General features: G+C 44.8%; 1 protein-coding gene across 1 annotated transcript; it reads left to right on the plus strand.

The window, feature by feature from the left end:
• The first annotated feature begins 17,494 nt into the window (after window positions 1-17,494).
• LOC103637606 (defensin-like protein P322) lies at window positions 17,495-18,215 on the plus strand. Its single transcript, XM_008659812.2, has 2 exons — window positions 17,495-17,617; window positions 17,831-18,215. Exons 1-2 carry the CDS (start codon window positions 17,554-17,556, stop codon window positions 18,067-18,069), a joined length of 303 nt encoding a protein of 100 aa, XP_008658034.1. The 5' UTR covers window positions 17,495-17,553; the 3' UTR covers window positions 18,070-18,215.
• Window positions 18,216-23,308: the final 5,093 nt, after the last annotated feature.

A 23,308-nucleotide genomic window follows, 5' to 3' on the forward strand; every position in this document is an offset into this window, starting at 1 on the left:
TAAAGGAACCATAGAACTCACCAGTTCCAAAGGAGAAAGATTTGAAGTTGGAATGACAGTAACTATCGCCACCAGACTAGCGGCATTCTTAGTAGATGGGAAGTTTGTTGGTGTCAACATCCGTGTGGTTAGAGATTTTCCGGATGTCTTCCCAGAAGAGTTACCAGGGATGCCACCATATAGGGAAGTTGAGTTTGTCATTGATCCCTTACCTAGGACTGCCCCTACTTTCAAACGGCCATACAGGATGTCTGTAGAAGAGTTAAAGGGACTGAAGAAGCAGTTAACTGAGTTACAAGAGCCTGGGTACATTCGTCCGAGTTCCTCACCTTGGGGAGCGTCGATTCTATTTGTACAGAAGAAGGATGGATCGCAAGGGATGTGCATGGATTATAGGACCCTTAATGATGTCACTGTGAAGAACAAGTGTCCATTACCCTGCATTGAGGATTTATTTAATCGGATGAGAGGTGCAAGAGTATTCTCGAAGATTGATCTCTGATCGGGTTATCATCAAATGAAGATTAGGCCATCGGTATTCCCAAGACGGATTTCTCGACCCGATATGGTTTATATGAGTTCACTGTTATGTCATTTGGACTAACTAATACACCAGCCTATTTTATGGATCTGAAGAATAAGGTGTTCATAATCTGGACAGATTCGTCGTGGTTTTCATCGACGATATTTTTATTTATTCCAAGAGTGTTAGTGATTATGAGAAACATCTGAGATTGGTGCTACAGAAACCACGTGACAATCAACTCTACGCCAAATACAGTAAATGCGAGTTCTGGATTGACGAGGTGTCATTCCTTGGACATATCATCTCTAATGGAGGGATATCAGTGGATCCTGCTAAAGTTAAGAAGATTATGGAGTGGAGAGTGCCCACTACAGTTACTGAGATTCGGAGTTTCTTGGGGTTTGCAGGATATTATCGGAGGTTTATTTATGGATTTTCTAAGATTGCTAAGCCTATGACCTCACTTTTGGAGAAAGGAAGAGAATTTAAGTGGGATGAGAAGTGCTAAGAAAGCTTTGATCAATTGAAGGAGAGATTGATGTCACCACCGGTATTGATTATGCCAGATTTACAGAAAGGATTTGATATTTATTGTGATGCATGTGGCCAAGGATTGGGATGTGTGCTCATGCAAGAAGGACATGTGATTGCCTATGCATCTCGTCAGTTGCGGAAGCATGAATTGAACTACCCCACTCATGACTTAGAGCTGGCAGCAGTTGTGCATGCACTTAAGGTTTGGAGACATTACATTATGGGAACTAAGTGCCAAGTATACACGGATCATAAGAGTTTAAAGTACATATTCACTCAGAAGGATCTCAACCTTAGGCAACGCCGTTGGTTGGAGCTGATTAAGGATTATGATTTGGAAATTCACTATCACCCAGGCAAGACAAATTTGGTTGCAGATGCCTTGAGTCGGAAGGAGCATGTTCACTCCGCTTTCGTTGTCCAGCTACCCGATGAATTAGCGAAAGATTTTGAGAGGCTCAACCTGGGAATTGTTACACATACGGAAGGAGTTACCATTGAATTGGAACCTACCTTGGAGCAAGAAATTCGTAAAGGTCAGATTGGTGATGCCAAAATCCAGGAGATCAAGGATTTGATAACAGAGGGTAGAGGCCCAGAATTCACAGAAGATGAGCAAGGCACGGTATGGTTCAAGAATCGGATCTGTGTTCCCGATATTGATAGTCTTCGGGAAACCATATTGAAGGAGGCACATGACTCAGTTTATTCTATCCACCTTGGGAGCACTAAGATGTATCAGGATTTGAAGCAAAAATATTGGTGGTATGGATTGAAGAGAGATGTGGCAGCACATGTGGCTATGTGCGATGTATGTCAAAGAGTTAAGGCTGAACACCAGAGGCCGGCTGGACTGTTACATCCACTGAAGATACCCGAGTGGAAGTGGGAAGAAATTGGTATGGATTTTATTACTGGACTGCCTCACACCCAGAAAGGATATGATGCTATATGGGTGATTGTGGATAGATTAACTAAAGTAGCCCACCTTATTCCAGTGAAGACCACGTATTCAGGAGCCAAGTTGGCAGAGTTGTACATGGCACGAATTGTCTGCCTACATGGTGTGCCAAAGAAGATTGTGTCAGACCGGGGATCCCAGTTTACCTCGCGGTATTGGAAGAAGTTGCACGAGTCCTTGGATACCATATTGAATTTTAGTTCGGCTTACCATCCGCAGACTGATGGGCAGACTGAGAGGACCAACCAAGTGCTAGAGGATATGTTAAAAGCTTGTGCTCTTAAACATGGTGGAAGTTGGGATAAGAGTTTGCCTTATGCAAAGTTCTCTTATAATAATAGCTATCGGGCCAGTTTGAAGATGTCACCGTTTGAAGCTTTGTATGGCAGAAAGTGTAGGACTCCACTGTATTGGGATCAAACTGGTGAAAGGCAGTTGTTTGGGCCTGAGATTATACAAGAAGCAGAGGAGCAAGTCCAGCAAATAAGGGAGAATCTGAGAACTGCACAATCAAGACAGAAAAGTTATGCTGATACCCGGAGAAGGCAGCTAGAGTTTAAAGAGGGTGATTATGTCTATTTGAAGGTGTCACCACTCAGAGGTATGAGGAGATTCAAAGTCAAAGGAAAGTTGTCCCCTCGTTTTATCGGGCCCTTCTTAATCTTAAAACGAGTGGGAGAGGTTGCATATCAATTGGAGTTACCGGATCATCTCGCGGATGTTCATGATGCCTTTCATGTATCTCAGCTGAAGAAATGTCTTAGGGTACCTGAAGAGCAGTTGCCAATGGAGGACCTTAGTGTTTAGGAGGATTTGACTTATGCTGAGTACCTCATCAAGATTCTTGATACACTGACTCGTGTCACGAGGAATAAAGTTATAAAGATGTGCAAAGTGCAATGGAGTCACCACGGAGAAGATGAAGCAGTTTAGGAAAGAGAAGAAGAGCTTCGCATAGATTTTCCCCATCTTTTCCGTAGTCCTTCCTAAATCTCGAGGACGAGATTCTTGTTAAGGGGGGTAGGATTTGTAATACTCAAATTTGTATACAAAGAATATAGAGAGATATCCTTATTTTGTGTGCCATCTAATCATTAAAAAAGAGAGAATAACTATAAATAAGAATGAGTAATTAAAACAAATGATACTTAAAAAAATGCATCATGCTGGTGTTTATTTGTTTACTAAGGTAATAATAGTAGAAATAAATAAATGGTGAAATAGACATTCAAAAAAATGGGAAATTAAAAGTGATGAGAACAGTAAGAAAGTAATACTATGGAGCACAAAATAAATCCATAACTAAACAAATTCATCCCACTAATATGTTCGAACTAAATATTTAAATTGAGTAAAATCCTTCTGAAAAGTTTGAATTCAAATTTTGGATTAGAAAATAAAAAGAAAAAAATAAAGAGAAAGACTTAACTGGGCCACTTCTAACCATTTTGGTCCAATTTTTCCTTTTTAACATGCGCGCCCATCCTAAACCCTAGCCGCCACCACGCATGCATGTTTCCAATTTCTCACTGATCGGTGGGCCCAGCTCGGTTTTCTCTGGCGCACACCGCACGGACTCGCCCCGGCCGCCGCCCTGTGGGCCCCTCAAGCTGCGTCGTGCGTCTTCTCCGCTCGAACTGACCGCGGGCGAACCGCGCGTGATTCGCGCACGTACGCAGCGCTAGCGCGGGTCAAAGCCGTGGCCGGAGAAATCGGCTCGACCTGCCGAACTCGCCATATAACTGGGGCTCTGGGAGAGTTGTCGTCTCGGCCGACTAGAGAAATCCAGTGCGCAGTGTCGTCGTGTTCGCACCGTCGAGAGAAAGAGAAAGGGGAGCAGCGAGAGCGGGTTGCCGCGGTGTGGGTGTCGGCAGGCCGTCCGCTATGCGCCCGGATCTTCCCGGTGTGTACGGCTTTGGGCGTGATTGGACTTCTCGTCGATGTGGCTGGGTCATCGCTAGGGCCTCGGTAAGCTTTGTTCTTCCTCTCTTTGGTATTACTGAAGCTAGCAAGTTGCCATTACCAGTCAGTAGAGGCAGGGTAGGGCGTGAGCGTGAGATCTTGACACCACGGGTGGGTTCCTTGCGGTGGTCTGCGCCGCTGTAGATGCATCTAGCGAGGAAGATAGGGGTTGAAGAAGGCGCCGTAGTCGGTGCGTGTGTCCGGGGGAAGAAGAAATAAAGGAAACCGTTAATTGGTAGATGAACGGCCGAGATCAGTAGACGTATTCTCTCTGCTAGAAATGATCCTGGCCGCTAAGTATTGATCGGGCGGATGCGTGTGGGGGCGCAGGTGTTTAAAAGATGGACCGTTGAGATTAGATCTAAGGGTAGATGGTGGAATCGGACTTCATAAAATATAGGTTGTAGATCCTTGATCCGATGGTTCCTATCACTTACTGGTTTGTCCCGGGCGCGATCTAATCTGGACCCCAGATTTCAGATCGGGTGGCTCAGATCGCCCGATACCCCTTCGGCCATCCGTTTTGCATAAGAACCCCTGGAATATCTGCGAATCAACCTGCAGTCCACTCGTTTGGGCTCTGAGTCCTGGAATATTTTGCGCAGAGCCCCTTATGCTTTTTAGTTATCGAGGCCCAGTCCAGAGCGTATTTAAAATAAGTAAATGAATTAGTAAATGCAATTTTAATACAAAAACAAATGCTAGAACTTGGAAAATTTATATCTAATTCATTTTAAATCCAAATTGAGCCATTCCAATTTCTAAAATTTTGTAATAAGATTCTCTATCACTTAGTATCTCTGTTTTGACTTAAAAACAGTAGGAAAATTAATTCCTCATTTAATCCTATTTCAAGTATATTCAACCTTAGGAAATTCATAACTTGAAATCTATAACTCCAAATTTAGTGATTCCAGTTCCTATGACCTCATTTTAATGTGTAGATTTTCACTGTATATTTTATTTACATGTTTGGTGTGATGTTAATTTATGCTATACTATGTATGTATTGTGTTGATGCGAGTAGACGAGCAAGCCACTGTGGATTCTGAGGTTCAGCAAGTAGAAGTAGCTGAGCAGGAGCTCATTGAAGGCAAGTTGTGCCCTTAATCACTTACTTTTTCCCAGCCATGTTCTTATTAATTATAATGATCTGCATAGGTTAATTTTGATGGGACCCAATAGGTTACCCCAGTTTTGGTTATCTTTATACCTTGTTTACCACTGAAATATTTTTGGGTAGTACCTGCTATTGCTTATTGTGGATTTGGGTATGGAGATACACTATTCATAATTACACTTTTATTATCTTTTTATTATTACTGTTCATGTTAAGATCATTATGTTAATGGGAACATGGAGCGACCTCCCAGGAAAACAGTGCTACCACAAGGGTATAATGGGACGCCCTTGGCTGATTAACTAGGAAATCTAGTGGATGTCTTCCTTACCCGAAAGGGGCAAGGGCAGTAGGGGAGTGGTCAGTGTAGGGAGGTCCTTGGGTTGATTTTGCTGCGATGGCGGTCAGGCGAGGGATTCCTGCACTGGAGCTTCCTATAAACTGTAGCGGGATTTCTGAAGCTAGTAGAACTTTGTAAAGGCCTCGTAGTGTTACCCTGCCTTGCCTCCTCGGTAGAGGTGTATGGGATTGGCCATCTCTTGGCAGATGGGTAACATGACTTGTGGGTAAATATGCACAACCTCTGCAGAGTGTAAAACTGGTATACTAGCCGTGCTCACGGTCATGAGCAGTTCGGACCCTCACATGATTAATTTATAGAACTTAAATTTAATTGGACATTTGCATCGTATTTGGGATTATTTTACTATTACTTTTCTTTATTATTTATTAAGGTATGGTATTTACTTACACTTAGTAACTGCTAATAAAATTTTGACCAACTTATAAAAGCAATGCTCAGCCTCAGCCCTTACTTTGTTGATCAGCCTTACACTTCACATGAACTCACACCTTTGGTGAGTTCATGCACATTATTCACCACGACTTGTTGAGCTATGAATGTATGTGAGCTCACTCTTGCTGTCTCACACCCCCCACAGGAGAAGAATAGGTGGTCGAAGAGGAGCCGCATAACCCTGAGGCTTTCGACTTGATCTAGGTGGCGTTTCCCAGTCAGCTTTCTGGCGCCAATGATAGATTTTAGATCCTGCGATATTTATCTCTTATTTTGTAAGACTTCCGCTATGTAATAAAGTACTCTGATTATATTATGACATTTATCTCTATACACTCTGTTATTATATATGTTGTCTCCTTTGGCGCATGTATGAGATGCACCTGGCTTTGTTCCTTAAAATCGGGTGTGACACGTGAAAGGGCGCCGCACCAGCCCGGATCGTGGACAGATCGATCTGCAAGAGCCCAAGGGTCTCGGCGTAGATGATGTTGAGGCTGCTGCCTCTGTCCATGAGGACCTTGGTAAGCCTGACGTTGCCGATGACGGGATCGACAACGAGCGGGTACTTCCCCGGGCTCAGCACGCGGTCGGGGTGGTCGCCTCGGTCGAAGGTGATGGGCTTGTCGGACCAGTCTAGGCAGACTGGCGCCGCCACCTTCACCGAGCAGACCTCCCGATGCTCTTACTTGCGGTGCCGAGCCAAGGCGTTCGCCACTTGCCCACCGTAGATCATGAAGCAGTCATGGACCTCGGGGAACTCCTCTGCCTTGTGGCCCTCCTTCTTGTCGTTGTCGTGGGCTCTGCCACCTTCCGCTGGGGGCCCGACCTTGTGGAAGTAGCGCCGAAGCATGACACACTCCTCAAGGGTGTGCTTGACGGGACCCTGATGATAGGGGCACGACTCCTTGAGCATCTTGTCGAACAGGTTGGCGCCTCTGGGAGGCTTCCGAGGGTTCCTGTGCTCGGCGGCGGTGACAAGGTTTGCGTCGGTGGCGTCGCGTTTCGCCTGCGACTTCTTCTTGCCCTTCTTCTTGGTGCCGCGCTGAGCGGACGCCTCGGGGACGTCTTCCGGCTGGCGCCCCTGAGGCTGCTTGTCCTTCCGGAAGATGGCCTCGACCGCCTCCTAACCAGAGGCGAACTTGGTGGCGATGTCCATCAGCTCGCTCGCCTTGGTGGGAGTCTTGCGACCCAGCTTGCTCACCAGGTCACGTCAAGTGGTGCCGGTGAGGAACGCGCCGATGACATCTGAGTCGGTGATGTTGGGCAGCTCGGTGCGCTGCTTCGAAAATCGTCGGATGTAGTCCCGCAGGGATTCTCCCGGCTGCTGGCGGCAGCTTCGAAGATCCCAGGAGTTCCTAGGGCGCACGTATGTGCCCTGGAAGTTGCCGGCGAAGGCTTTGACTAGGTCGTCCTAGTTGGAGATCTGCGCAGGAGGCAGATACTCCAGCCAGGCTCGGGCGGCGTCGGAGAGGAACAGAGGGAGGTTGCGGATGATGAGGTTGTCATCGTCCGTTCCACCCAGCTGGCAGGCCAGCCGGTAGTCCGCGAGCCACAGTTCCGGCCTTGTCTCCCCCGAGTACTTGGTGATGATAGTCGGGGTTCGGAACCGGGTCGGGAACGACACCCGTCGTATGGTCCGGCTGAAAGCCTGTGGACCGGGTGGTTCGGGCGAAGGGCTCCGATCGTCCCCGCTGTCGTTGCGTCCCCCACGCCTGGGGTGGTAGCCTCGGCGCACCTTCTCGTCGAGGTGGGCTCGACGGTCGCGGCGGTGGTGCTCGTTGCCGAGGTGACCCGGGGCCGCAGGCGCTGTGTCCCGCTTGCGCCCGGTGTAGACCGAGGCTTCCCGCATGAATCGGGAAGTCGCGGCACGATACTTCGGGGGGTACCCTTGCCTTCGGGAGGCAGAGCTTTCGGCCCGTCAGACCGCGGCATCCTCTAGGAGATTCTTGAGCTCTCCCTGGATACGTCGCCCCTCGATGGTGGATGGTTCCGGCATCGCTCGGAGTAGTATTGCTGCTGCAGCCAGGTTCTGGCCGACCCCACTGGAGGCCGGGGGCAGCCTTGCCCTGGCATCGTCGGCGATGCGGTGCTGGACGTCCTGGGCCAGATGACGCGCTTCTCCGACCGGTGCTCGGCCTGCCCACTCCTGCCCGATATTCTGCCAGAGCTGCACAAGTTGTCCTGCTTCCTCGTCGAGCCTGGCCTGCATCTCGCGGATTTGCTCGAGTTGTGCATCCTGACCCCCTGCAGGGACTGGGACCACAGCTAGCTCCCGAAGGATGTCAACGCGAGGCGTAGGCCTAGGGGGTCGCCGTCCTCCGGCATACCAAGGTGGTTGCCTTCGTCGAGACCCCCTAGATCGACGTGGAAACATTCGCGACTTGGGCCACAGTCCTCGTCGTCAAGGCTGTGGCCATCATCGGAGTAATCGGAGAGGCATTAGTCACATGCGGTCATGAAGTCTCGCATGACACTAGGGTTACTGAGCCCGGAGAAATCCCAACCAGAGTCGGGCTCGTCATCTTCCTCGGAACCCGGGGGCCCGTAGGTCGAGACGGCCGTCAGTCGGTCCCAGGTTGACCACATATGGTACCCCGGAAGGTTAGGATATGCCTTTATGAAAGCGTCCACCGAAGCGAGATCGCTTGGTGGGTCGAAGCTGAATCTAAAAGGCACAGGATGGAAAACGGACGGTACCTCTTGATCGACGGATGGTGACGAAGTCGCGTCGGGGACGGACTACACCGTTATCTCAGGTACGAGGCTGACGCCCAGCAAGTCCTTCGCGAGCGTGCTGGCGTCGTCCGTCTGCTTGGGGTTGGCGTGTTGCGGGGAAACGACGCTCGTCTTCGTCTCAGACGCGAGGTCAACGTCCGTCGTGTCCCCCGCTGGGGCGCCGGCATCGTCGACTCACTCGACAGCCGACGAGGTGCCGCCTCCTGCTTGGCCATGGTTGCCCCGCCTCCTCCTCCGTCGGCGGGAAAGGTGACAGGACAGACCCAGATGCTGCTCTTCCGTCACGCGGGGAAGACGTCGTCGATTCCGCCGCCGTCGGGCGGGCTGACGGCCGTCGTTGTCGTTGTCGCGCGGCGGAGGAAGGAGTACCATGTCGTAGCTGCTGTCGAGGGACATGAACTCGAGACTCCCAAAATGGAGCATCGTCCCCGGCTGGAGAGGTTGCTGGAGACTACCCATCTGGAGCTTGACGGGAAGCTGTTCGTCAACACGCAGCAGGCCCCTACCTGGCGCGCCAACTGTCGGCGTTTCGACCCCGGGGGGTCCCTGGACCGACGAGTAAATTATCGCTGCGTGTCCCAGCCCAGATGGGTCGGCACGAGATGGAACACAAGGGGAACAAAAGAGGGAACCGCGGCTCGTGTTATCCTGCGCCCAGGGCGGATGCGCTTGCAGTAGGGGGTTACAAGCGTTCGCGAGGGAGAAAGAGAGCCTGTGCGTCAGCCCGTCCTCTCGCGCGGCCACCTCTCTCCTACGAGGGCCCTGGACCTTCCTTTTATAGACGTAAGGAGAAGGCCTAGGTGTACAATGGGGAGTGTAGCAATGTGCTAACATGTCTAGCAGAGAGGAGCCAGAGCCCTTTGTACATGCCGACGTGGCTGTTGGAGAGGTGTTGGTGCCTTGTTCATGTGATGTCGTGGCCGTCGGAGGAGCGCTTGAGCCCTGTAGAAGCACAGCTGTCGGGGCTGTCAGATCTTTGCTGACGTCTCCTTGCTTCCGTAGGGGGCTGAGAACCGCCGTCGTCATGGAGCACGCGGGGTGCCATCATTACTTGTTTACCGGGGCGAGCCAGATGGGACGCCGGTCTTGTTCCCCGTAGCCTGAGCTAGCTAGGGGTAGGGTAATGATGTACCCCCCTGCTGCGTGGTCAGTCCGAGCCCAAGGTCGGGCGAGGCGGTGACTCCCCCGAGGTCGAGGCTGAGTCCGAGCCCTGGGGTCGGGCGAGACGGAGACCGTCTTCCGAGGTTGAGGTGGAGTCCGAGCCCTGGGGTCGGGCGAGGCGGAGACCGTCTTCTGGGGTCGAGGTTGAGTCCGAGCCCTGGGGTCGGGCGAGGCGGAGCTTCCTATGGCGTCCGAGGCTGGACTTGGCTGCTGTCAGCCTCACCCTGGCGGGTGGCACAACAGTCGGAGCAGGGCAGGCGGCGCTGTTTTCCTGTCAGATCAGTCAGTGGAGGGGCGAAGTGACTGCGGTCACTTCGGCCCTGTCGACTGAGGAACGCGCGTCAGGATAAGGTGTCAGACGATCCTTGCATTGAATGCTCCTGCGATACGATCGGTTGGCGAGGCGATCTGGCCAAGGTTGCTTCTCCGCGAAGCCTGCCCGAGCTGGGCCTCGGGCGAGTCGAAGGTGCGCCCGTTGCTTGAGGAGACCCTCGGGCGAGACGTGAATCCACCTGGGTCTGCTGTTCCTACCCGAGGCTGGGCTCAGGTGAAGCGAGATCGTGTCCCTTGAGTGGACGGAGCTTTGACCTGTATTGCGCCCATCAGGCCTTTGCAGCTTTGTGCTGATGGTGGTTACCAGCCGAGTTTAGGAGTCTTGGGGGTACTCCTAATTATGGTCCCCGACAATAGACACAAAGATTTACGTGAAAAAAATCCTCTTCAATATGAAGGAGCAAACAACCACGAGGAAACAGATCCACTATCAACTGTAGAGTACAAGTTACAGGGAGAGCCTATATTTATAGGCGTACAAGAAAGCATATTGTAAGGCATATTCCAAATATATAAAATTAATTAGAGGCATATTACAACAAATCTCCCCTTAACTCTAAATCCATAGAACTATTTCCCAAACATCACTAGAATGCTAAACACATGTAAATCGATAATATGACGATCAAAAGTGATTATAATGTGTTTCTCAAAATAAATCTTCCAAAACAAGGTTCCACATGGATATATTTAACGCACATTTATTTTATGAAGATGGAGCATACATTCTCGGTATTAGTATCAAAAACCAATTGAATTTGTATCTAAAATACGAATTCGGTCATGAGTACGTAGCCGTGAAGCATAATTTTGCATTGGATTAAGTATTCCGATTGATAAATACGAGTAAAGGTCTAAAGGATCTATGGATGAAGATACAATTTTTTTTTGTTTCCAATCATGACTAAATCTCCTTTTCTTTTGTAGGAAACGGAAACCAAAGATCTACCTTTTTATGGAATACATGTTTCAAGGTTTCAAAACCAACATTTTGTCTTCACAAACAAAATGTACTAAGTTCATAAGAACAATATTCTAGATCTACAAAAACAAAAGTTAATTAATAAATAGTCTTATAATATCCATGAAAACACAAAAAACTACAAATGCTCCAAACATATTTGAGAAAAATAATGAATATTTAAATAGAATATAAATTAATAATAAAATAAAAATAAAAGAGAAAAATATAAATAATACAAATAAAAAAAGATGCAATGGATGAAAATAAAATGACATCACATGGATATTAGTCAAATAATGTAGAATACTATGTAATTAATTAAAGATACATAAATAACATAAATAAAAGATAAAATAGAATTCAAGGTAAAAATACATCATAGCTATATATATATATATATATATATATATATATTACTAACTAACTATATGAACATCATAGAACACAACAAAAGACATAGGGAGGGGGTTGGAGGCTTGTCACACCCGGATTTAAGGACAAATTAATATGCATCTCAAATATGTGCTAACATCAAGTCTCACACATATAATGTCTTAGGGTACATAAATCAATGTCGTATCTTTATTTCATAATAGGATTTCTGTACAAAATAGCTAAATAAATATATCATATGATGACAATGATCCTCCGCAACCATAGTTGATTGTGAGATGACGATCTAGACCTCTCCGAACTCATCGCAACATCCTTGATGCTCCTCCGATAGTACCTGTTTCTGACCTAGTGTGATTATAGCAGGTGTGAGCTCCCATACGGTCATCGCTCATCAAGTGGAAGAAAAGTGCGTATGAGCTCACTTACGGTGGGAGCTCATGTGTAGTGTAAGGCTTACCAAGGAAAATGGTTAATGCTAAGCATTGCTTTTAAATAAGTTGGTCAAATTTTTTAGCAATTACTAAGTATAAGTGTATACCAACCCAATTAAATACTTGATCAATATAAGAGTACCATATAGAAATCTCATAATGCAATGCATAACAGGTTAAGTTTTAATTCCATAAATTACTCATGTGAGGGTTCGAGCCGTTCGTGATAGTGAGCTGTGACCGTGAGATCGACTGATATATCAGTTTTACACTCTACATAGGTGGCACATCTTTACCCACACGTCGCGTAAAAGTTAAAAGAATTTTGCACCCAACCACGCATATGCCGGCCAAGCATAATACGACACTACCGAGGTGCGGTTGCATATGGATGCTATGAGGCCTTTACAAAGTTTAACTAGCATGAGAAAACCCGCTACAGTTTCATGACGAAGGAAGCATACGCCTTTTCCATGGTCTGTAACCCCATCGCAGAAATTACAACCAGCATTATACTCTGCAGCGACGCCTCCCTGCTTGCCCCTTTCAGGAAAGGATTATCCCACAGTAGCTTTCCTAATTAATTGGCCAAGACTAGAGCCATATATTCCTTGTGCTTGCACTGTTGTCTCGGGTGGTCGCTCCATGTTTCAATTAAACAATATGATCTTATCATGCATAATAATAAAACCAACAATAATAAATCATAATAGAACATGGTCATGAATCATAAATATCATTAACCCAGTAACCAGGTAGAGCACTAGCAAGACTACCCAATAATTTATTTGTATCAAAGATGTAGGGTAAACAAAACTAGGTAACCTATTAGGTCTTATCAATCTAACCTAAGCATGCCTTGGTGATTATTAGAAACATGAACATTATTAGGTCAAAGAATGTGATCAAGGACACTTGCCTTTTACTTGAGAATCCAACTGTTCAGGTGCTTCCCCAAAATTTGGGCTTCAGGTTCCTCTTGACCTCGCTTCTACTCATAGAAATACACGCAAATAAGCAAATAATGGATACAATTACATTACACCAAACATGATAACAAACAGGGTAAGAATATTCTACGTGTCGCAACAAATCCACAGGTTCGAGAACTACTAAAATCGGAGTTAAAATACAAAAGATATGGATTTTCTAATATTTCTAGATTAATTTTTGTACTAATAATCAATTTCCCACAATTTATTCATTCATTATTTATTTATTTCCATTAAAAATGGACCATGGGTACTATTTTTAGGAAAGCCACGGCGATTTGTGCGAAAAACAAGACCTATGGGTAAATACTTTTTAACCATGACACATAAATAGAGGTTACATAATCTACGACCATGACACAGAAATAGAGGTTATATAGAGTGGCGGTGGAGTCAGGCTAGCAATGCTGTGACGGGTCGGTGCAGTGGCGACGTGATACGGTGCAGGTAGTCCCACAACGGCTAGGAAGACGATCTTGGATGCCTGTGTACTCCAGCTCGGCTCCGACAATATCTTCTCTACAAAAAGGAACACAAGTCTATCAACACAAAATTTCGATAGCACTCCTGCATAACAAGGTTTCCAAAACCTGCAAATAGAATTAACATCACGATGGCTGACATGCACATATATATCAACGACACGATGACTGACAATCACTGAATCATATATATTTTTAAACCATGTTGAATAATATATCCAACCACATCTATACAACTACTAAAACTATATTGTATCTAGAGTAGACTGATGTAACTGAAATTCTTGCTTGTACTTTTTACTCATATATGAAACATTGAGTTATACTTCACATAGAAAAGGGGAATGATCTACTCAAACATTTAGGGTCTCTTTGGTTCACTGCCTAACTTGCCACACTTTACCTAACTTTTTTGCCTAAGGTTAGTTATTCAATTCGAACGACTAACCTTAGGCAAAGTGTGGCACAGTTAGACACGAACCAAATAGGCCCTTAATGCTCAATAGAGAAAAGTTCGAGTTCTTTACAGATAATCCGGTGAAAATCTAGGACACGACACTTGCTTTTGCTTAAAAGTGTTTACATGTATTGTTCCATGTTCCCTTCTCTTCTAAATAAAATGGTAATATTTATTTGACCAAATATCCAATATAAATCGTACATGCCACTAGAACAAAAATAAAATGGTGGTACATTCCTAATGTACAACTAATATTAAATAGCTTTCTAATGCAAAATCGTTACATGATCCAATATAAACTGTGCTTGAACAAATCAAGAATCCATATCCTCAATACTAGACTCAGATGGATGAAGAATGCACAGAATCAAAGGGATTGAATTTAGACAATAAACAGGAACACAAAATTTTACCGGTGGCGGCGCATGGAGGTCGACGTCGGGGGCGGTGCACGGAGACCGACATCCCAATGCCAGGGATGGGGAAGGAAACACAGGGACTGGGGGCATGGGCGCCAAAGCGCATTAGAGCTGGTTGCGACGCACGGTGGCAGACGAGGAAATGACAGCGGCGTGGCGTATGCCGAGGTGGTGGAGCGGGGGCGGCGGGGCTGGGACCGGCGCCGGCGTAGAGTAGGTTAGGGCAGTGGTGAGGCGACGGTGCAGCGATGCGAGGCGGGTCGACGGGGTAGGGACTTAAATAATAGAAAACAATGAATGCAAATGATATTCTTGTTATTGAACACAAGTTACAGCCGTATTCAGGAACAAACAAGAAATTCCGAACATCCTGTTCACGAAACCAAACCACGAACTTGCAATCTAACTGTTTTTAAATTGTATAGAACACAAACGAAGTCAAAAATCATGAAACTTGTCGAGATGTCATGATACCATATGTAGAGACTGTGATAGGAAATTAACAATGTTTCGTGAAAGTTGTCATATACTATATGTACAAACCTATTCGGCATTCACATGAAATCATGAAATTTCTACAAAGATTCATGGTTGAGTACAAACCTAGTCAGCCTTCACGTTTATTTGAAGATTATTAATGGCTCAACTATTTATTTGCTTCTTTATGTTGATGATATGCTAATTGCTGCAAAAGAAAAAACAAAAATAACTAAAATAAAGGTACAACTGAATAAGGAATTTGAGACGAAGGACTTAATTAGGTGTAACTAAGAAAATTCTTGGTAAGAAATTTATTAGAGAGAAAATTTGACAAGTTATACCTCATTCAAAGAGGTTATATTCACTACCGGAATCGCGTTCTTTGCGGAATGTCTAAGACACTCGGCAAATAAAAACACTTAGCAAATTAAGAATCGAAAACCCCCCAAAAAACAACATTTTTTTAAATTCTAGGAACAACTTTCCAACCACTATTTATCATTTTCATTATTATTTTGAATAAAATTTACATGTTTTGTGAATGGTGAGACTCAAACTCACAACCTCTCTCTAGCGCATAACCTCCTCTACCACTACACTACTACATCAATTATGACTATATTACATTTTCATTTCTCATGTACTATAACAAATCGAGAGTAATTTAATTATTTAAGGCACTAAATGAATTCATTTGAAAATGTGACAAACTATAAAGTTGCATAACTTTTCGAGATATACATGTTCTATTTTGATAGTTTCTACATCCCAGGTCGTTTACAAAATTTGAATTTCAAATTTGAGAACTTCATACAAAATTTTCAATGATAAGATAATTTCAAATAAAAAATTGTCAATTACAAAGTTTCATTACATTTTAATACATACAACTTTTATTTTGGTGGTTTTTCCATCCGAGGTAGTTTGAAAAATTCAAATTTTAAAATTCAAACATAGTTTTGCATGACAAGATGATTTCAAACCAAAACATTGTCAACTACAAAGTTTCATAACTCTTCAATACCTACAACTTTCATGTTGGTGGTGTTTTCTTTCAAAGTCATTTTCAAAATTCAAAATTTAAAATTTTTAAATTTAGACGTAGTTTTCGTTGACAAGATGACTTCAAATGAAAAGGTTGCCAACTACAAAATTCTATAACTTCTCAAGATCTACAAAGTTTATTTTGGTTGTTTGGTCATTTGTTCATCTCACATGATGGTTCCAACAATATGCACATATCTTATACATCTCTCTCGTAGTTTCATAAACTACGAGAGAGATATATGTTTTATGAACAAATTTATTTTTATTTTATCATATGAAGAAATGTTCAAAATATAAAGTGTACATCATGATGAGTTATACAAATTTGTAGTTGAAAACCTTTTCATTTGAATTAATTTACTGCTTTAAAATGTGATTTTAAATTGTCTTTACCTAGTGTTGAGAAAAGCAGTCGGCAAAGAAATTCTTTGCCGAGTGTCAAAAATAAAACACTCGGCAAAGAGCTTCTTCGTCGAGTGTTTTCTTTTACCGAGGGTTTTTTGCGTGACACTCGGCAAAGAACTTCTTTGCCGAGTGCCCGGAAAAAACACTCGGCAAAATATTTGGTACTCGGTAAAGAGCTAAATTCTGGTAGTGATTAAAAAGGTTATTCAACATTTTAATATGTATAATGCAAAATCAGTGAATAGGTTATTAACAATATTTATCAAATTATTCTTAGCTTTATGTTGAGGGTCAGATCATAGTATTATGTACATATCTATAGTTCCATATTCCAATGCAGTTTGGTCTCTTATGTATGTCACGGTTTCTTCTTCTGTTGGTTTATCTCACACATTTGAGTGTTGTTAGTAGATTAATGGTTATCCTCGTAAAAAGTATTGACAAAGCGTGTTTCTAGAGCTAAATTTGAGCTATGTTCAATCTTAGTTTGTATTACAGTGACTTTTGGCATTACTTGGTATTACGGTGACTTTTGGCATTGGTGATTATTTATTATTAAAGTGAGTTGATTGATGATTTGTTACGCAATGGAATTCATCTTATGGTGATAACCCTACTGATACGTTGACAAAGCATATTCCTAGAGCTAAATTTGAGCTATGCTCAGCTTAGTTGGCATTGGTGATTATTTATTATTAAAGTGAGTTGATTGATGATTTGCTACGCAATGGAATTCATCTCGTGGCGAAGTTTTTTAGAATATGTTTCGAATTCTACGGTGTACCGGTACGGGTAATAGGTAGTAAATCCATATTCTGGCCAGCGCCCAGCGGCAATACTATCCAATGTACCTTTCAATCTCCTGCGTCCAGACCCTGTCATGCGATTAGTATGACAATTCTCGTGGGGGGCAGTTGGGTGGATGTCCGTACCACACAACTCGGGTAACGGGTTGTAGCCAGAACAGCATGCCAAAAAGCAGAGAGAGCAGGCCCTGAAATCAATTTTGACTTCACAACATGAAGGAAGAAACGACCGAGATTGATTTGTATTCTTAATCTGGTATGATGGTTTCGATCCGAACAAAAACAACGGGTACGGTTTTGTCTAAAAACTCAAGCACGATTTTACTCTGAGGCTGTAGGGGCTGTTCTCTATTATTACAGACTAGCTAGCAATAAATTTCTTCTCCGACGGGTTTTATATCTTCTAAATATGTATATATAGTAATTGTATTATATATATTGCTAGGGTATGCCATCAACTAGGTATCACTCGTTTCGCAGCATCCCATTCTTACCAAAATAAACAACGGCAATACCTATTATATTAATAATATAAGCCAATGAAGCCTTTCATCTGCAGCAGCCATTTCGTCGTTCTCGTTCTGTCCATCGCCATCGCCGCCGGTATGCGCATAGCATGCATGGTGTATGCTAATGTCTCACTCTCTCGGTCACTAAATAACTGTTATTCTCATTTACCACAAGATAAAATATATCAAACTTTGATAAAATATATAGAAAACAATATTGTCATTTATAATACATAGTTAGTATTGTTAGATAGGTTACTGATGCTTTGGCTAACATTCTTCGTTCTGGCCTACACGTTGGTTGCAGAGATGGCGTCCGTCGAGGCAGGTGATGACTGCTACCACCTGAGCGCAAAGTTCAAGGGGTGGTGCTTGTACCCGGACCACTGCGCGGACGTGTGCTCCACTGAGAGCGACAACAACCTTGGCGGCACGTGCCGCGGCTTCCCGTCTCGTTGCTACTGCAGGGCATTATTCTGCCCGCAGGGGCCAAAGGCTGCTCCTAGCACTATTGCTGCTGCTAGGTCTCCTCCAACCATTGGATGAGCCCTGCCCTGATTTTTTGCCTGGTTCCGGTCGGTAGCCTCGTAGTAGTAATGTTTGTGGTTGGTGAGGAAGATCAGTTCGTGACAATGTATTGCTGCGCTTCGATCAGCATCAGAATAAAAAAAACAAAGACATGTTTGGCTGCAGTATTCTGCCGTGGTTGCCGCTGCGTGGGTTGTTGTGACTGTGAGAGTAAAATGCTATAGCATGGCTGCTCAACATCGTGTTTGTCGCGAACTCCCAAGAATGCAGATATGAGTGAAAGCAACTTAGGGTTTGTTTGGTTCGGGGTGGATTAAACATTAAGGGTTAGTTTGGAACTCTATTTTTCCAAAAATTTCTTATTTTTTTGAGAGAAAATAAACTAATTTTTTCCTTGCGAAAATGAAAATCTCTTGGTAAAATAAGGTTCTTAAACTAGCCCTAAAGATGATTGAAGAAGATTAAATCTCTCTATTTGAAATTGAGGAAGATCTTCTTAATTTCTCTAATCTTAATCTGCCTTAGGGGAAATGGCTTAGAACAGCAGGTAGGAAGGGAACATGAGATTTGGGAAATGTTTCAGTTAGCTTTCGTATCTTTCATTAATTGCTCTCATTCTTGCAACTGGCCCACAGGACACTGGACCCAGCCCCTACGCCTATATAGGCCAAGCACAGGAAACACAACACCTGACTCCAGCTCTTCAGCCCAAACCAAAAACTGGATCCTGAAGATCTTCGAAGGGCCAACGACTTGAGGGCAGCCGCAACAACGTAGATAACACATCCTCTATATTAACATTCATATCATTTATATACTACTCCCTTCGTTTAGTTTTGATTGATATATTAGCAAAACCGAGAAGTTCAAAAATGATCGATGCATTTTCCTTTTGCGCCTAGGAGTCCATGATCTTGCAATTACTCTTCCCCCACGCGTGCATCGGGGTGATGGAGAAGATGCCAACAGGACGATGGAACCCAACAGTTTTTCAAATCATCTGCATTATATACTCCTCTCCATTTCAACGTCATGATCCCAACAACTCTTGGCGCCTACATCTCTCACCGTCTCCTTGCCATGGAAAGTTTTGACGAGAGTGATCGCGGTGAATCTGAAGAAGTCATCTATGAGTCCGACGACGCTCATGTCGTGCTCGATTCCTACGCCGACGAGACTAAAGTTCCTGATTCCTATGCCGGCGAGACAGAAGACAGGAAGATAAAGGTTGATTTTTAAGTCATCCGAGTAGTATCTCCTCTTGTTTCCATTGCACAGAGCTAGAAGTGCACAAAAATGAAAACTGAAATTAAACCTACAGAGAGCAGAAACTAAACCTACAGAGAGCTGAAAGCGCACAAAAATGAAAACCGAAACTAAACCTACAGAGAATTGAAGATGAAAACTTACTCCCTACTCCGGCAACAACATCATGACCTTCTTGTTCACTTCCTCCAACAAAAGCATCATGACCTTCTTGAGAAGCACCTATAATAGCAACAAGCATCAGATAAAAGAACCATATGAACCTACCTACTCCAAACAAACAAAAGTGTACACCTTCTTGTTCCCAAACCATTGCATAATTGAGTTCAAGTGCAGGCCCTTCCCACTCTCCAACATCATCCCAATCAATGCGCGCCTCAAGATTTAGGTCTAGCTCAGTTTGTGCCATTGCTCGTAGAGAAGTTGGGGCAGTATCCATTTGGTCCATGGCATCTTATATAGAGATGCATTAAACTAGGGCTTCCACTTGAAATTTCAAATGGAAATAGACGGAAGGGAGTTGCATCTTATATAGAGATGCATTACACTGGCGCCAAGATAAAATTTCATGCCACAGAGAAATATCCATGCGGTGATTAGGCGCCAAGACGAAAATTGTTTAGTAGCCCACCGCGGGAATGAAACAGCCAGCCATTTTGTGATGCTAAACACTTTTATTTTCAACAAAAACAAAGAGTCGAGACCAGGAATAAGGGATTGCTCAATTAAGTTTTGATACACACATTACTCTTCCTTGGTCACTGTGTCATCAACGAATATATCAAACAAAACCGAATGGAGGGAGTATAATAGAGTAACTCTTTGCAATGGTGTATTTATAGTAGATATCTATAGCTGTTTTTAATACTTAATACACTCTCTACACCACCTCAGTTTCTACGTATAGGTTTTCTCCAGGTTCATACAAGCCGTTTGATATAGCTATTTTGCAGCTACTGCCACTGCTCGACTGTTGTTCATATAGCTGCACAGCTTAAACTAGAAAGTAGCAGCTAGCCGAATGACGTCATAGATATAAACACTCTCTTTCTTCATTTATTTTGTTACCACATAGGATAGATGCTGTCGGCATTTGGACCCGAGGTCCTAACCGACTAGTGAAATAATGTTGTGTGCTCCTAACCAGATGGTGATACAAGATGACACAAGTCTTTTATCCTGGTTTGGGCAAGAAGAGGCCCTACTTCTAGCAGAGAGGGATAAGACTTATATTAGTTGCACCTAAGTGCTTGCACTAGGGAATACAAGCTGAGCGGCACAGGGAAGGATCCTAAGTCCCTGGGGTTGATTGAGGCAAGTGACGATACCATGATGGAGGAGAAAACTGTGAAGTGTTCACTTGCCTCCCTAAAATTGTGGGCTATCCTATTTATAACCCCAAGGGAAGCTGCCTAGAGGACTGGAGTTGGCCGCATACTGTGAGGAGGTGTCACCATACCAATGTAGACGGTATGGCTTGAAGTATGGTCTTGTACTTGTTGTTGACTTGTGCCCGCTTGATTTCTGTTGAGAGCCGAGGCTAGGGCTGAGGGCTCGCTACGCACTCGAGCGCCCCGTGGCGAGGGGGCTACCCATACCGTAATGGTTGACACAGTACTAAGTATGGGAAAAAGCCCTTAAGTAGTGCATCAGCTCTGTAGTGTCTGATGACGTTGGGTGCCTTCCCATTACGGATATCGAGGTAAGAGTCAGGCTCGGGCGAGGCGGAAGTCCGCCCGAGGTCACGACCGAACCCGTTCTGGGATTCAGAGAAATGCGCCACAGTTTGATGGAGTGGCCTCCTGCGGGATTCGCGGGGTGCAGGTAGCCGAGACTAGGCTCGGGCGAGGCAGAGTTTGTCCTGAGGTCGAGTTATACTTTAGGTGAGGCAAAATTTGCGCCTGAGGGCTAGCCTCTATCCTTGTCGTATTGTACGTCCCATCAGGAGTTGGAAGACGACGTGTAAGAACAGTGGTCACATGCTTAATCATGGTTGGTGGATCTTTGATATGAGTGCGGTCTTGTTGCTCCTGTACATCTGTAGCCCTGTGTGGGGGTAGGTAAGTGCATTGAATGTTGTTGTCCCCAGCGAACTTCGGCTAAGTCTTGTCTTGGGATTGTTTTGCTCACCCGAGGCGGGCTCGAGCGAGGCGGAGACCGCCGTTCTGAGGAGAGGGGACCTCAGTCAGGACGAGGATTCTCCCGAGAATACACCCCGTCCGAAGGCAGGCCCGGGAAAGGCGGAATCATGGTGACCCCTGAGGGTGGCCTTGGGCGAAGCGTTTCTTATGATCCTTTGTGAGAGCACCTAGAGGGGGGGGGGTGAATAGGTGATCTTGTAATACTTCAAAATCTTAAGCCACAAAACTTGATTAATTGTTAGCACAGTAATTTGCCAAGTGGCTAGAGAAGGATCTCAACACAACACAATAACCAAGAGATATCAATCATAGAGATGGCACGGTGGTTATCCCGTGGTTCGGCCAAGACCAACGCTTGCCTACTCCACGTTGTGGCGTCCCAACGGACGAGGGTTGCAATCAACCCCTCTCAAGCGGTCCAAAGACCAACTTGAATACCACGGTGTTGCTTTGCTTTTCTTAATCCCACTTGCGAGGAATCTCCACAGCTTGGAGCCTCTCGCCCTTTCAAAAGATGTTCACAAAGAATCACGGAGCAAGGGAGGGATCAGCAACTCACACACGACATAAAGATCACAGCGAATACGCACACACAAAACCAAGACTTGAGCTCAAGTGACTAGCACACTAGAACGGAGCTCAAATCACTAGAATGTCGAACAAGTGCGCAAGAATGTAGTGTGAGTGATCAACAATGCTCAAGGGATGCTTGGTGTTCTCCTCCATGCGCCTAGGGGTCCCTTTTATAGCCCCAAGGTAGCTAGGAGCCGTTGAGCACAAATCTGGAAAGCCATTCTTGCCTTCTGTCATCGGGTGCACCGAACAGTCCGGTGCACACCGGACACTGTCCGGTGCCCGATTTCCTTTCTAAAATGGCGCGGCCGACCATTGCAGATCTGGGAGCCGTTGGCGCACCAGACATGTCCGGTGCACACCGGACAGTCCGGTGCCCCCTCCGCCCGGCCACGTGTCGCGCGCAGATTCCGCGGCCGACCGTTGGCTCACCGGACAGTCCGGTGCACACCGGACAGTCCGGTGAATTTTAGTCGTACGCCGTCGGCGAATTCCCGAGAGCGGCCACTTCACGCCGAGTCAGCCTGGCGCACCGGACACTGTCCGGTGCACCACCGGACAGTCCGGTGTGCCAGACTGAGCTGAGTCTTGGCTGTACACAGCCAAGCCTTTTTTCACCTCTTTTCTTTTCTTCTTCTTTCTGTTTCTAACACTTAGACAAGTATATTAGTACACAAAACCAATGTACTAAGGCTTAGAAACATACCTTTACTCTTGATTTGCACTTTGTCCATCCATGAGCATAAATTCACATTTAAGCACTTGTGTTGGCACTCAATCACCAAAATACTTAGAAATGGCCCAAGGGCACATTTCCCTTTCAATCTCCCCCTTTTTGGTGATTTATGCCAACACAACATAAAGCAACTAGAACAAGTGCAATATCACTTCAAATAAAACTCAAATTTATTTTGATTCAATTTTGGCATATATGGATCATCCTTTGCCACCACTTGGTTTGTTTTTGCAAATCAAACTCAAATCTCTATTTCTAAGTCAAACACACATGTTGAAGCATAAATAGAGTCATTCCAAAAGAGATTGATCAAAGATTTCAAAAACTCCCCCTATTTCCCATAATCAACACTTCTCCCCACAAGAGGCCAACTTTTGACAAAAGAGACAATGCAAGAGTTTTGACAAAACAAAAAGCTCTATTTTACTATTTTCAATATTTCTCAAGTGGTAGCTGATCCATTTATTGCTTTGGCCTTTATTTTCTCCCCCTTTGGCATCAAGCACCAAAACGGGATCAATCTTGGCCCGATAACCCCATT

This window comes from Zea mays, chromosome 1 (genome assembly GCF_902167145.1).
Source record: "Zea mays cultivar B73 chromosome 1, Zm-B73-REFERENCE-NAM-5.0, whole genome shotgun sequence".
NCBI classification, from domain to species: Eukaryota; Viridiplantae; Streptophyta; class Magnoliopsida; order Poales; family Poaceae; genus Zea; species Zea mays.

Coding starts and splice junctions, on each gene's coding strand:
- LOC103637606 (XM_008659812.2), top strand. CDS start 17,554: ATGAAGCCTTTCATCTGCAGCAGCCATTTCGTCGTTCTCGTTCTGTCC. Junction 17,618..17,830: donor GTCCATCGCCATCGCCGCCG/GTATGCGCATAG, acceptor CGTTGGTTGCAG/AGATGGCGTCCGTCGAGGCA.